Source organism: Desmodus rotundus, chromosome 11, assembly GCF_022682495.2.
Source record: "Desmodus rotundus isolate HL8 chromosome 11, HLdesRot8A.1, whole genome shotgun sequence".
NCBI lineage: Eukaryota > Metazoa > Chordata > Mammalia > Chiroptera > Phyllostomidae > Desmodus > Desmodus rotundus.
This window is the reverse complement of record NC_071397.1, coordinates 55,143,203-55,159,837: the sequence shown is the minus strand read 5'-3', so window position 1 is coordinate 55,159,837 and position 16,635 is coordinate 55,143,203. Positions and strand designations below refer to the sequence as shown.

The window sequence follows — 16,635 nt, the reverse complement described above, 5'->3', positions numbered from 1 at the left end:
TACAGAAACAGCACGTTTCTTTACATTTCACTTTTATATACCATAATATTCTATTGGTAGTGTTCTAGTGATTTTGAGAATTACACAGGAAAACTTTGAAGTTTAGAATGAAATAGAAGAATGGCTGAAGAATGGGCTTGTCTAGGGAAAGCAGAGAAAAGAACTTTACAATTATTCTAAAATATGTACGACTACTTTATTATCCTTTAAATTATTGTCTTTAAAAAACTTGGCACTCTCAGAAATTTAGTACTCTTGAAAGTATCCTATGATGTGTTTTTATTTGTATTTTTAAATTACATTGTGATATTTATATTGTATTTGCTATTTCTGAGTTCTAGCTAGTCTGAAAGTAAATAAAGATGCATTATAATTGGCAGGTTTTTGTAGTTAGAAGGTTTGTAATTGCTTCATTTGATTTTTTTTTTAACGTTTTAAACACTTTAAGGTGCAACAATTGAATAACATGGATGAAGTATGCTATGAAAGTGTTTTGAAGCAAGTAAAGGCTGGACACCAGGTATTTTTATCCTGTTTTTAGACAATGCTTAGTGATTAAAGTGATTAATTATTATGCTGTTAAGAAAATTTTTCTTGAATTCTGAGAGGTTTTATTTCATAATTTTTTTAGTTCAGTAGGTAATAAAATATTTGTAGATAATATAAGCATCCTGATATTGAGAGGTCAATCTATTTTGTTTGCTATTTTTATTCAGTAGATGAAAGAGAATAATTTTATTCTTTAATTGAAAAAAATTTTTTTTAAAGCACCAAACTGTTCTTATACTTCAAAATTTTTAATGGAAATTTTTTAACATAATGTGAAAGTTTTTAAGTGTTATATTATTCTGATTTCCTGAAGTAGTGTCATTTGAAATAGATATAATAAAGTTTTATATTGTTTTATGGTGTTTGGAAACTAAGCAATTTCACTTTTAAATTCCATTGTCTCAAGTGCTCCAATCAAGATTTTTAAAGAAAAAGTGGAATGCTAACAGTTGCTTACAGTCAAACTTAATCATTGCCCAGTTGTATGGTTCTTTGAATCACTTGTTTTTTTCCATGTTGTTAGGCTAAAAAATATGGCATGTAAAATGAGATATTTTCTGGTTCTTTCATTTTTAAATTTGTTGTGAGAAGAGTGGAATCCTTTCTTTTCCAGACTAAATCTTGTGTGGAGCCCCGAGGTAGAAAGCAGTCAGAGATGAATTAGACTCGAGAGTATGGAACACACCTACCGAGCATTCCTGATGCACTTTGTCCCTTTTTAAGAAAGCTTTAAAATCAGTTTTTCAGCTAATCTCAAGAGAATGTCCTTAATTTTAAGAATAACTTTTAAGGGAAAAAAATCATGACTGACTTATATTAGTGGCTTACCTTACCTCGTGATTAGTAAATGCCTAAAACAGCTAAAATTACCTTACCTTGATTATCTCACTGAATTCTCCCAGCAGCCAATGAGGCAGATACTATTATCCTCATTGGACAGATAAAGAAAGTTAGGTACTGTGTGAAGTAAAGTGGCACGTCCCTATCGTCCCTATCACTTTATTAGGGCATTTACCCATCCAGCCTTGTGGGTGTCGAGTCTCCAGCAACCATTGTCTCATATCACTTTATTTTCACTAATTTTTCTATCAGTGGTATTCTTTGATCCTCATTATAAAATTACTTTGTGGGTTGCATTGCTTATCATGTACAAGTAAAGAAATATAAGAGGCCAGTATTCTTTTTTGTAGATCAAAAAATAGTACCAAGTACCAATCATTTATTCTGGGTCAGGAGACAGGAAACTTTTTCTGTAAAAGAGCCAGGGGGTAAATAGTTCAGGCTTTGTGGACCTTATATTTTCTGTCACAGCTACTCAACTCTGTTGCTGTGGCATGAAAGCAGCATGAACAGCGTATGAAGAGCTGGGCATGGCTGTGTTCCGATAAAGCTTTATTTACAAAAACACACATCAACTGCATTTGACTTGCAGGCTATAGTTTGCCAACCTCTGTTCTAGATTGCCTCATGAGACCTAGTTTAAGTGAATGTCTGATGATGCTAAAATGCTATCTAGAGAAACTTAGGATTTCACAGAAAATCCGAAAAGAAAGAAATGTCCTATATGGCCACCAGTATTTATAAAAGAGCAGGATAAATTCAGTGTAATTGGGTACATGTAACGCCATGGACATTTCTTTTCAACTTTTATATTATGGAAGGTAGAAACTTACTAGCTAAAGGGTCTATAAAATTACATGCTGTTTTAAAAATATGTAGTAAATATTTAAATGTTTTCTCATTAAACTTTTTAAAAATAGACTTTATTTTTAGAGCAGTGTTGGGTTCACAGCATAAGGGAACGGAACACAGAGAGTTCCCATACAACCCCTGCACCCCAGCAAGCACATTTTCTTCACTATCGGCATCCTGCCCCAGGCTGTGCATTTCTCTCAACCAATACGCCTACATTGACATGTCAGCCTAAAGGCCATGGTTCACAGTAGGGTTTACTCCCAGTGTTACACATTCTATGGCTTTGGACAAATGTATGATGACATATATCCACTATTATAAAGCCACAAACAATTTCACTGCCCTGAAAACCCTCTGTGTTCTCAGCCTGTTCATCCTTCCCTACCTTTAACCACTGATCTTTTTACCATCTCCCTAGTTTTGCCTTTTCAGAATGTCATATATAGTAGTCCCCCCATCCCCACCCATGGTTTCTCTTTCTGCAGTTTCAGCACCTGCAGTCAACTGCAGTCTGAAAACAGCAAATGGGAAATTCCAGAAACAAACAATTCCTAAGTTTGAAGTTGCACACAGTTCTGAGAGGTGTGTAAGGATCTTGCGCTGTTCAGTTCTGCCCTTCCCTTCCCTGTTTCATCCCTTTGTCCAGCATATCCGTGCTGTAAGCAGGTCCTTGAATAGTGTCATCTCATTCAACATCATTTCTTCCATCACATTTAGCACTTAATGACCAGATAAGTGGACACTCGCTCCACTTCTTTGGAACATAGGATTGCTTCTCGTGGAAGGAAATCACTGTTTTAGAAATAAAGAAGAGCAGTCTTTATGACCTCTTTCTTAGTGAGCCTGGTAAATACATACACCACGTGTAAACATGCACAATAGTAAATCCTTCCATAAGTAAATGGCTGAATAATGCCATGACTGCCAGCACAACACCTGCTTTGAGGCTTGGGGAACTGAGTCACTCATCTTTGTAGCATTATAGTCTTTGTGATGTAATTTATATACCATGTAATCATTCATAATTATTCATTAAGTATATTTATTATATTACATTCTTTTTTCCATATAATCTTACATTATAAAATTTTTCTTAGAAAAATAGAATGCAGCCCATTCCTAAATGTTGGGAAAAGTAGCAGATAGGTAGGTAAAAATACAAGTAGAATGTTGTCACTTAAGGGATCCTAGGAAGGTTATATTCTCTTCCTCTTCTGATGTGGTTCTCGTTATTATAGGGGCTAACAACTCTCTCTCAAAATCATGATTTATAGTTCAGATGCTGTCTGGAGGTGCTTGGTGGAGAGAGAAGAGACCTTGCCACTGGCTCTCTCATCCTTGGTGTAAATTTGTTCAGTATACTACTTTTCCAAATGAAAGCTGCCAGAGGGCTGGCATTTGTAGTAGTTCTAAATCCTGGCAGGACAGAGTTGGAGTTGCGGATTGATTCACAGTACTGGTTCCTATTTAGAAAAGAAAGACTTGGGCATCACACCCACAGGAGACTTTAGCGCTAGCTGCTCTAGGGCACGAGGAACCTGGGAAGGGAGAGCGTGCAGAGCTGAGGTGGAAGTCGCATATACGCATCAGCTCCCCATCCCTTTGTGTGTATGTCATGGTGCCCACAATTGTCACCCTTTGAAGGGCGTGAGACTACCAAGCTGTTTCCTTCTCCTGCACTCTTGTCTAGCTAAATAGGCATTCTGGGTGACTGTGTCAAGTGTGATTACAGTTTGAGAGCCCACGGAAACACTGTGGGATCAGAGATCCTGCCCAGATCTGTCCTTACGTCCCGCTCTCCAATTAAGAAGTAGAGCCCGATAACTGTGGCCCCGTCCAGGCTGTGTGTCCTAAGGACAGAGGTGTAGCTGCCGGTCTCGCAGTTCCTGGTTTTGAATGGTTAGTGATGTGTGTTTTTCATAATAGTAGGATTTTTAACTAATTTTTTAAATAACAATTTGCATTCCACTGTTCCCCATCAGCTCCAGGTGTACAGCATAGGGCCAGAAAACCATGCACTTTACAGAGCGGTGCCCCCGCACTGTTTCAGGCACCCACCTTGCCCCACACACGGTCGTCATGATACCATTGAATAGGAAAACATACATGTCTCCTTTACGTTGTTTTTTTAATTATAAAAATAAAATAACAAGACTGAGGAAAACTTTCATAGTTCCACTGTCATTTTACCATTTCAACATTAGTATTATAATTTTTATACATATCCTGCTAGTCTTTTTATTCATTTGTACAAGTAGCTTTGGCTTTTCCTTATTCAACCTTAATTTTAATTATTAGTTGCAGTCCATTACTAAATTATAGTTATACTGTTTATACAGATTTATATGCACTGTTTTCCTAGTGAACAATAAGCATTTTTTATTGTTTCTGCATAGTATTCTCAATTTTAATGTTCTTAAGACAGAACAGGGAGTTTTTACTTCAGGGTCTATATGACCAATGTCCTGTAAGTTTTTTGGACTTTTAATCTTCCCAGGCCTCTGGCGGAAGCATTATTATCTCCTTTTGTTAAAAGAGAAGACGAACCTAAAACGTGTTAAGTAGCTTCCCTGGGTCATACAGCAAGTAAAGAGTCACACCGGGATTGAAATACAGGCCTTTGTGTTGATAAGGCCACATCTCCAGACTTCACACTGTCTCTTTCCCAGTAAGCTGACATCGGTTGTTCCTGTTACTGGTTACTCTGCCATTATTGATGCTTAAATGCGTACAACTTTATATTGTCAAAGACAGCATTACTGTACCAGTCATCTCTCTTCTTACTAATTTTTTCCTGTTCAAACATTTAGTTAGGATAAATTCCCTAAAATATGACACAAGTGACCACATCGTGTGGTCTTGCCACATGGTTCTGTGGTGCATCTGCACTGGTTACATCATCTCTTTGTCACAGCAGACCCACGTAGGGTTTCATAAACTAAGGCCATGTTTGTGTGAATGCTTTTATCGATGTAGTGCGATGTAAGGTTATGATCTGATGTGGGTTTGCTGCTATTAATTTGTTTCACAATCTTAAGTCATACAAGACAGAGTGGTGTCGTACCAGTGAAACTTTTTTCGTAAGTAGCACCTGGTACCTATAAATCATGGTTGTGAATCACATTTTGCACAGTATATTTTTCAGGCTTTGCTTTGGGCGAGCACATGCTTTCAATTAGAAAGGCCTGTTCTTGCCTGTGTTTTTGCTTCATACAGTGACCCTCTGGTCTTTGACCTTTGTAATTGTATTTTTGAAATGTTGTGTAAATATGACTGATGAAAAAGAGACTCAACAAAAAAAGAGTTTAAACAAATTTAACCCTTGGACATACCAAAAAGCAAATGTGAGGGGGAAAAATTATTGCTAATTCTACTACCCAAAGATAGTTTCTGTTGGTGTATGTCTTTCCATCTGTTAAAATGTATTTTATTCCCTGTCTTTTCTCAGTGATTTCCATAGATTCTATAATCTATTTATTATGTTTTCCTTATTCATAAATATGACAGAACCATAAAGAGAAACAGTGACATTAAAATATAAATAAACACTTCAATTAAAGATGTCAGATTTGAAGAAATTAATCAATGCACTTTATGCATTATTGTTCTTTAGGTTTTGTGTTCCAATAGGACAGGTTCTATTAAGATTGGATTATAAGGAAATATTATTGGTTGAGTTCTTCGCATAGTGTCATGTTTATGGGGACTCCTTGGTAAATATAATTGGGTTGTGATGAATTGCCTCATCTTCAAAGATTTAACTTCTGTAGTGAGATGGGATATTGAGAAATATAACGCATCAGGGCTATGGCCCACTGGTTGATAGTTGCCTCTAGTATTGCTACTTTTAAAAATGCCCAAGCCAGTGTCTTCAGATTACAAGTACTGAATTGTTAAGGTAGCACTTTAGCCTTTTGCATTAATGCAGTCACCTCAAGTTAAAAGCCCTTTTGCAACTTAGAGAACAATGCTCGTATCTTTTTCATTTCTTTACATTACCTGTATTATGTGTGTAACTTTGAAAAAGTTGCCCCAGACCAAAATCTTTTCCTGTTTCAGTATTTTCAAAGGGATTGTTCTGTTTAAGTCTTTTCTTTGCAAGTAGCTCTGCCAAATCCTGTTTGGCCTGTAAGTGCATTTAGCTTGTTAAGTGCCAGCTTCTACTGATTGCCTTTGTAGTGTGTCCAGGACTGCAACTGTAGTGTGGATACTTGGAAAGGAGGACCGCTGCGCATTTTGATTTTAGAAGCTGAGGTGGATAGCTCTTTCAACAACTAGCCATCCTTGATTTAATTCATCACCCAAGAATTGCTACTTCCCAGGGGTCTTTGATTACTGAGGCCCATGTTGGAAGTTTGTTTTCAGGAACTTAGAACCCCTCACTGGCTTATTTTTTTCTTTTCTAGCTCCTTGAAGTAATACCTTCACTAAACTGTGGTCCTGTGCTTTTATTAAAAAGTTAACAAAGAACTCCCCAATAGTATAGAGTTTCTGAGTTGTGTTTTTTCCTCTCTTAATGAGGTTGAATATAATGTTGTCCCAGTCACTAGTTGTCTGTATAAGGTTCCAAGTGATACATTTCAGCAAATGAATTTGTATGTATCCATCTATCGGAAAATGAAAAAAATAATAATTCAACAGTCTTTTCACCCTATTATCTAAAGTCCTGATAGTCAAATTAGTTCTTCAGTTGTATTATTCTGCCTAACTCTCGTGACTGAAAGGTCTGACTATACGTGCTTCATTCAAAGAGACTCTTCTGTTTAAATGGTTAGTGTACATATAAGTACAGTAAATTGTATGTGGGTTTTGTGTGTGTATGTGTGTGTGTGTGTGTAGAGACACAGAAAAGCAGATAGGCAGAGAGCCTTGCCTCTGGAATTCAGTTATAGTCATAACTAACTGCACATTAGTGCAGTGTTACTAAGCACCCAGCTACATATTCAGTAAAGGTGCTTTTCCTTGTTATTAAGTGAACATATTTCTTGTAGAGCTGTATACTTAACAAACTTTAGCTTTATTTTGTTGCCATCTAAATATATTTAAAGAGTTTATTTATTTATTTATTTTTAGAAAGAGGGGAAGAAAGAGGGAGAAAAAGAGAGAAACATTAATGCGTGAGAGATACATTGATTGGTTGCCTCTCGCATGTCTCCAACTGGGGACCTGGCCTGCAACCCAGGCATGTGGCCTGAACGGGAATCGAACCGGCAACCCTTTGGTTTGCAGGCAGGCCCTCGATCCACTGAGCCACACCAGCCAGGGCCTAAATATATTTTGGCAGTTAGCGTATAGCAGTAAGAAATTACAAGTTAGCCTATTCTAGTCCAAGAAAACTACCACCTCTCTCTGCCATCCCAGTTAAAAATCCTTCCAGTGGATATACCTTGATTTTGTTTTCTTATGCCACAGGTCATTTTGACATTTTGTTTTTTCTTCCTAGTTGTGGTTTTCCTAAATAATTTTATCAGAACAGCTACTTTTCAGACTGTTATTAAGTAGACTGATAATGTGTCCATTAAAAAAAAAAGAAAGCTATAACCCTCAGGCAAATAATTTTCATGACAAAAAATTAATAATTTTTAAAAATATACCAATGTATTTATTTTGTTTTTCTTCATCGAGACTAAATTAAAACAGGGTAAATGGTCTCTGATCACACTGTGCCACGGGTTTCGGTGTACCAGTCATCTAAACTTCCATGCTTATGTACTTAATAGATTTTATGTGCAGCTTTGCCTTGAAAGTATTAAAAACAGTAGGAGGCAGTTGTGTTCCACTCAAGCATGTGTGATGACAGATGGAGAAAATCTTTTCATGTTGACTTTTCAACAGTCATACTCTGTAAGACTTCAAGCTCTTCTTGGCTATTGGGAAATTAAAAGTTGGCGATTCAGCCTTTAATTTTGATCCATCTGCTCAAACTAATGAGACGTCTCATCTGTAAGCTTCTCTTTGTGTTACCAAATGCAAGTACAGCTTTATCATTCCTGTTAATAATTCCCCTCCTCCTGTGTAACTAACAGAATGGGAAAATAATTGATGCCTTAAATCTATTGAGATTTTTTCTTGTTATACAAACTTTGTTACAGTGATAGGAACAGAAATTAGAAACCTCCTCAGAGATTATGGCATATTTAGTAAGTTAACTTGTTTATTTTTTACATTATCAAAAAAAAGTCAAGATCCTTATTTAGTAGCTTTTTACTCAAAAATCTACCTCCAGTTTCAAGGTTCTACACTGTTAAAGAGGGGGGGACGTCACCATCAACCTTGGATTAATATTAAACATCAGCCTTGTCCTTAATCAGATGTGTATTTTGTTTTCTCTTCGTTGTTTATAAGTTTTTAGTAGATGTTTGTTTCTAATAAGAAACTACCTTTTAAGATTCACTAATAATTATAGATTGATTTAACTTAGTACAATCTGAAGGGAGTTATTTTTGTTTCTTAGTATTGCTTCTTAGTTTATATAAGATTAATTATGTACAATTGAAACAAATGTTACCATGCTAAATTCTCTACTTTAACAATGAAAGTTTCCATTGGCCCTTTTGCCCAAAGTTTTTCTTCCTCCAGATACAAGCATCACTGATTACTTCTTGGTACCAGGGTTTCTGTCATATCAAATTTGTCTAAGTTACCTTATTGGTGAATTATTTGAATGCTGCTTTCTTGTCAGCCTTCTTTGTTCCTCCTTCCCCCAAATGAGACAGATTCCCAAAGCAATATAAAAGCACGGTTCTAAGGAAGGAGGCATTTTAACAACTGTGAGCACAAAGTGAGCTGCTTTTTTTTTTAAATTATTTTTTTATTGTTGTTCAGTTACAGTTGTCTGCATTTTCTCCCCACCCTTCTATCCCACCTCAGCCAAACCCACCTCCCTCCCCTGCTTCCACCCTCCCCCTTGGTTTTGTCTATCTGTCCTTTATAGTAGTTCCTGTAAACCCTTCTCCCCACTGTCCCCTCCCCTCTCTGCTCTGGCTATTGTTAGATTGTTCTTAACTTCAATGTCTCTGGTTATATTTTGTTTGCTTTTTTCTTCTGTTGATTATGTTCCAGTTAAAGGTGAGATCATATGGTATTTGTCCCTCACTGCCTGGCTTATTTCACTCAGCATAATGCTCTCCAGTTCCATCCATGCTGTTGCAAAGGGTATAAGCTCCTTCCTTCCCTCTGCTGCGTAGAATTCCATTGTGTAAATGTACAATAGTTTTTTGATCCACTCATTTGCTGATGGGCACTTAGGTTGCTTCCAACACTTGATACAAAGTGAGCATCTTTAAAAAGGACCGTGGGTACCTATATTGTGTGGGCATTGCCTCCTCCCATATTTATGACATACCCCTTGCCCCTCGTTTCCACCTCCCACAGTTTGGCCTTCTTTCAGACCCACATTACAGAGATGCTCTTCTGTTCACCTCTGAGCTTTTGCAGAGGTTGTTTCCTCTGCCTCACACATTCTTCCTTATTCTCTGCTTTGTTGTCCTCTACTAGACCCTTCAGGTTTCACCTTTCTCTGAGAAACCTTTTCTTTTACTTCCCTGACTCCTTACCTCCCTATTATTAAATATATATTAACACCATGTATGCCTTCATATTTCTAGGTACAGTTTTGGGGGTTTCTTTGCAGTTTTACCTTTTTTCTGGCTGTTTTTAATTAATGGCACTTTTCATTGTAAGATTATAAGGCACGTAAGGAAAGGGGCTCTCTCTGGCTTTGGTCATCACCATATTGTCAAGGTCTCACCAGTACCTGGCACATGGGTAGTGTTCTGTGACAAGTAAATGGAGATAGAGTAGTGTTTATAAGTCTGAATTTATTCTTAAAGGATCGGGTGGGAACCAACTTCAAGCAAAATTAAGAAAGTAGTCTTTAGTTCCATGGTTAACTGGACGTTTGGGTTGAGGGGAGAACAGCCTGGAGATGTGGAATGACATCAAATGCTGCTTCAGTTGCCTTACTAAGGGACTCTCTCCCCCTGTGGGCTGTAAAGATCAATGACACAGTATTGGTATTCTTATCAAAAATGTTTCATTATATAAATTTACCTTTGGTATTATTTTACCTACTTATAGTCACTTCTGTTGGATATATTAAATTACCTCATTTTCTAATTTAAGATATCCATCTGACTTATTTTTTATGATATAGACATCATCTGTGCCACCAAGTATTTTAAGTTAATATGTTATTTTATTTCTATTCATTAGGTGCTGGAGGAGAAACTTTTGAACCCTTTTAATATTTTACATTTAAAAAAAACACAAAAATCCCATTTTTTCTGAATGCAGTTTACCTTTAGAGTACCCAATTATATTCTTGAAATTATATATATAAAAGTTTTTTATTAACTTTGTAATGTTCTCTTCATTCACAAAGGGAATGCTTTTTGATATGGCATATCTGTGTTGTATTTTTCCTTCATTGTTATTAACATTACTTTTTCCCTAAATCTCCCAGAATTTCTCAGTTACTGAAGAAATACATTATTGTAATAAGAGAATCAACACAAAAGCGTAAAAAGAAAAGAAAAAGCTAGTGATGACTTTTCCCTCCCCTCTCCTCACCCCCAGTACTCCTACCCCTGAAGTGCATTGTATTCTCCTGGCACATACACACGTATGCAGATATATATATATATATGTATGTATGACTATACATACATATATATATATGTATGACTAAAGATATATGTATCTTTATATGTATCTTTAGTCATTTGAGCTTTTCAAATGTCGTAACCAACGGTTTCTGTAGTTATAGCACAAGTGGGCAGAACATAGTGGAACACTTTGTCTCAAAATGATGTTTAGAAATTTTGAGGATATAAACTAAGTTTACTCTATTCTTGTATAGTGCCAAAATATCAAAAGAAAAAAATGTTATACATTATCTTGGGGAGGAAAGGGAAACAAAACAAGTAATTTTATTTTCACAAAACTTTTTTTATATTAGATTCATTATGGAACACTAGGGAATACATAATCATTCAAACCTGAAAAGCAAAGTTTATGCTCCACCCAGTTCATCTGTTATACAGGATGGCAAAAGTAGGTTTACAGTTGAGAGTACAGGAAACATCTTCTATGTGAACAACTGTAAACCTACCTTTGCCCCACCCTGTATAGTAGTATATTATCTCTATTTTTATGTATCTAATCAGTGTAACTCCCTTATAGAAGTTACAACTTTTCCATCCAGTATCTCATTCTTCCTGTCTTCGTTGGTGCACCTCGTCATGATTTATGTTGCCAAATGTGAAGATAGTACAAGTTGTTTTGTTCTCTTACTAGGTACTATTTTTAACCATATTATTTTATAATTTTCTTCTGCTCTGTTTCACACCTCCAGAGTGCTTTGCATGAAAACAGCTCTAACTATGGGACTTTGCATATATGCTTTATACAGGGTAGGGCAAAAGGAGTTTTACAGTTGTATGTGAAACAGAGTTAATAAAGCTATTGTAATAGGCATAACCTGTGTGTCTTTTTCCATATGAACAGCTGTAAGCCTACTTTTAGGCCACTCTGTACATGAAGCCAATATATAAATACATGTGTTCTGACGTAAAGGCATATTATACATAAAAAGTAAAGCCAGTTAAAACATGTCAAAAGTAGTTTGCGAAGTTTCTTAGTACTATTGGCATTTTGGCCAAATAATTCTTTGCTGTGGGCTGTCTTACTCTTTGGAAGATGTTTAGCAGCACCCAATGGCCTCCATCCACTAATAGCCAATACTGGGAGACAGTTGACATACTCACAATATCCACATCAATAAGTTATTGGTGAAAATGAAAAATGTGTCTTTTACTTTACAGAAAAAAAACTAAACACACTTTTTAGCTATCCCAGTACTTCCTATATTTAGTATTTTCATTAATTCCATTGAAAATAAAAGCTAATATACATAACATGTTTATTTTATACTATATTATTTGAATTATTTATATTTTTAAATAACAGTAATACTAAAACAATGTTTGCTAGATTATTTTCCTGTCTTTTATAAGACCATAGAAAATTCTCTAGACAGCTATTCAGAGTACATTAAATTGTCAGAAGTTAATTTGACAGCTATTTATTTCATTTTAGAAAATGATATATTGAATCTCTTTATTAACTAGTTTCGAGCTGATTATTTGGATTTGGAAGCAGTTAGGGGATATATTTAATAAGTTTAGTTACTGCCGGAATTTGTTGACTATATTTTTAGAGCCATCTTTTGATAAGACTGAACAAACAGTATTTTCATTAAAGCTGAGGATAAAAATATGTGTCCCAAGGAAGTCCAATACAACTATTCGTTTGTTTGCTCAAAGTGAAAAAAAGGGAGCTAAACATTCAGTCTAAATTAACCACTGCAGATTTTTACTATTTTTGTCTGTTGCTAGGTTTTTAATCAGTTTTTTGCTGTCATAGTGCCATATTTAAGTATGAGGTATTGAGAAGAAATAAATATCTCTATAGTTAACATTGTAACATAAGATTCTGTTTTTAAGAGAATATCATAGTCTCAGATCGCATCTGATTTTTTTCTTGGTTTTATAAATGAGTAGATGGGAAATGCAGTGCTAACTATATCATGACAGATACAGTGGGCATTTCCAAATTGTGCAGCATTCATCAAGTTAGTGGCTGGTCCTCAAATGTGGTTAGAGACCTGTAGAGTCTTGTGAAGGGTCTAAGATACTAGCCTACCTGCATACTGACCTGCCACAGGCTAACCTTATACTATTTATATGTACACGTATACACACTCACAGATAGAAATAGGGGATGCTAGATTAGGGAACAGACTTTATATTTACTCACAGTGCATCTTGTTGGTTACCCCTTTCCACAAAGATTAGTAGTTTCTGTGTTTGGGGTGATACCAAGTAAACTGATCTTTCACGTGTGGAATATCAATTTAGCATTTCATGGAGAAATGGGATTTGGTCTTCTACTTTGTCAGGTTTTTGATAAGGGACCAAGCAAACCAGTAGTTTTCCCTTGAGGGCCCCAAATACTAGCTTGAATGCCAGTTAGATATCCCGGCTGAATGCAATAGCCTAGAGGCTTTCACCAGGCAACTATGACTCTTCCGTCACTCAAACCAAGTACAAAGTCATGTATTTGCATGTGTGAAACAGATCTGTAGCTGAAATGCTGTACCAACTGTACAAACTAGGGCCGAGCCAGAAAGTAGAGGGTGCACCGTTCCATAGCACCCCCCACCCCCATGGCTCTGGGTTATGCTCACTAACTGTGACCTCTTCGCATACAGTTACTCAGTTCCTACGGTCTTCACTGACCCAAACTTAACCTGCTTCAGTTTGCTGATTTGGGTAAATGCTTTTTACATAAAAACCCATAACAACATCAGCTTTTGAATTTGAATGCTTTTGTACACAACAAGCAGTTATAAGTGTGCCACAAATTTGTTAACACTGTGTATGATATAAAGAAGAATATACTTTGTAAGTAGATATCTTAAATATTCTATCATTACAATTTGAATCATTACCAAAAATCTTGTAGATATGGTATTATTTGCTTGAAAATTAAGATGGATGATGCTCTCTTTTACCCCTTAAATTGTAGGTTGCCTTTATTAATTAATATTTTTGTCATCTTTTGATCAGGTTCCTAATAATTTTATTTGAGATGGGAAGTATTTTAAAAACCTTTAATAGATCATAATTATATTCATTTTGACATTGTATTTATGAAAGTACCATAAAGTTCATTAGTCCATCTTCTTATTACAGATGTCAAAACAAAGCTTATAATAATCCCAAAGTTAGACATCTAATAAGATTTGCAGTTAACACTAGAGCCATGGCCTTTTCACTTCCCTTTCAATATTTTTACCCCACAAAACTGACATTTTCATTGAACCAGTTATTATTGCCTTGCAAAGAGAAGAGAATGCAAAAAATATGTTTGTAAATTTCATCTAAGAAATCTGGCCTGAGGAAATCATCAAAAGTATGTGCAAAAAATCTATAGTAACCCAATAATTTTCAGTCATAAATTTATTAAAGGTTCAATCCTTTCAAAAAATACGATCTTTGAATTTAAAAAAATCATTTTTAAGAAGTAAATACCAACATATGTCTTTTAAATCATTTCAAGTTTCTCAGTAAAGTTGCTCAAATTGATACATCTGGTAATATAATGTAAAGTCATATCAAATGGTAAAATCAAGGTGCATACGTTTTAGTATTAAAAAAAGAATAAAGAACATAGAACTCATTAAGCATCCAAACATAAAAACTATGATTTATAGAAAACAGCATTGAGAACTGGTGGTGTTTAGCTGAGGAAAGAGCTATCATACTGGAGATATGATAGAAATTTTTTAATATTTGAAGAATTGTTATGTGTAAAAACAAGCACCTTTGTTTCCTGTTGCCTTAGCAAGCAGTACTGACCTTTGTGCCAGTGAATGGGATGTGTAGAGGTCAGATTTCCGAGAAATGTTAGGGAAACCTTTGTAAAACAAAAAAACCTTTTTTTTCCCTATTGCGTGGGTCATCTTTTATGTGCCAGGCTCCTTTCTAGTACTTTCTAATTTTTGTTGTTCCTACAGCAGCCTTGCAAGAGGACAGCATTTTACAGGTGAAAACTGAGGTACAGGTAAATTTGCCCAAGTTTATTTAGTATATAAATGGTGAGTTATGATTGAAACATAGTCTATTTGATTCTAAAACACCACTGGTATTCAAAAAAAAACTTGTACTTGAATAACAATAAAAAAAACAAAAAAAAACAAAATAAGTCTGTATATTGTATAGGTTAGTTTGGCATCAGATAAAGAGTTATAGATTGCTAAGAAATTTTTTTCTAAACAAAAAATTAGTTTGACTATATCTTAATTATGAGCAAGTAAAATTAATATTCTTAAGTTTATTTAGTTTTATGTTATAAAAATCAGATTAAAATTAAAACATTTTTTATGCTTAAGACAATTTTGAGGTATAAAGTACACTTTTATCTATAGAATAATCAATACTGTTGAGGTAATTTATGTTTATAAATGTACTGAGTTCTGAAAAGGAATACAGGTTGCAAATTGAATGTATAAATCTATGTAGTACAAATATAAAACAAAACCCAAATTAAGAATTTATAATTTATTCAAGCATCAATTAGATGACATATATTATATTACCTGTTAAAGATATGTGTATACTTAATGTCTTAAGAAAATTAATTAAAGCATAAGAAAATATTGTATTTTAGTAAGTTAAAGAAAAAGTTTATAGGAAAGGGAAAAGGCATTCAAAGTATCATTTTAAAAATTCTACTTTTTTCTCTCTTTTTTGTGGTCTTAACAATTTAGAAACTGTTGAAATATAAATGTCTTATGCTTCTAATTAAATCGTACAATGCCCTGATATCACAAATTGATTGCAAGATAATATTTTACAGGACTTAGCTAAAAATAGGACGTTTTTGCTATCATAGTACATACATAGTACACTAAGTCCTCCAAGTTTTGGTTTTTAAAATTATTACACGTTTTGATAATATATATATCTTTTAGTTAGAAGATGTAAAGTGTTGTGGAATCCTTTTAACCAAATACAGCAGTTAACAATCTATTCAACTCAAACATAGAAATTAATAAATTTAAGACATTTCTTTAAAGACATTGGTGAAGGGTATATTTCACATTTAGAGTAATGCCCTAAATATAATTCATTAAAGATAATCTGAACCTATTTATCACTTAAAAGCTTAGGGTTCTTGAGAGGAACTGCAGATGCTCAGTGAGGGAGTCCAGCGGTGGCTCTGAACTGCCAAGTGCAGATGTGATTACACAGCTTGGAGATGTGGAACCACTTCTCTCTGCTCCAGATTACTTTCCTGGGTTTATTTGCATAATTTAATTCATGAAGATTTGTCAGGGGATTATACAGTTTTCTGATGTAGTTAGAGCAACATAAATTCACCCTATTTAAGGTCATTTTTAAATTTTTTATGGTATACCTGCTAAATATTTAACCAGGTGTTTTTAAGCTAAAATAAATGCTTTAGTAATTTTGTAGGAATATCTGATAATAAATGATAGTGGTTATACCCATGATTAATAAAATAGAGGTTTTTAAAATTTATTACTTTAGCCCTATCGTACTAATAATTTTATTGATATAATTCAAATATAGTAGTGTCTAATCTTTAACATTTTAGAACGTAAGAATATTTTCTTTATCCATGCCCATCAGTAGGATATTATTTTGGTTAATGAATTAGATTAATTTGATTTATTATAAATATAGTAGCTTTGATTTAGGACCTGTCTTTGACTTCAAAGTCCAGAATTTTGGTGTTTTTCTTTCTAAGATGCTCTCAGAATAGATCATTTTATAAGTTTTTTTTAAAATTACAAATTTTGAA

At 34.6% G+C, this 16,635-nt stretch overlaps 1 protein-coding gene across 5 annotated transcripts in view; it reads left to right on the top strand.

Moving 5' to 3' along the window:
- The window catches only part of ASCC3 (activating signal cointegrator 1 complex subunit 3), a 327,691-nt gene that overhangs the window by 135,925 nt on the left and 175,131 nt on the right, over positions 1-16,635 (top strand). For all 5 annotated transcript variants that reach the window (XM_024551762.3, XM_045188637.3, XM_053914249.2 and 2 more), the window contains exon 13: positions 449-520. In XM_024551762.3, the coding sequence (XP_024407530.2) occupies positions 449-520 (72 nt within the window). The remainder of the gene's footprint in view (positions 1-448; positions 521-16,635) is intronic.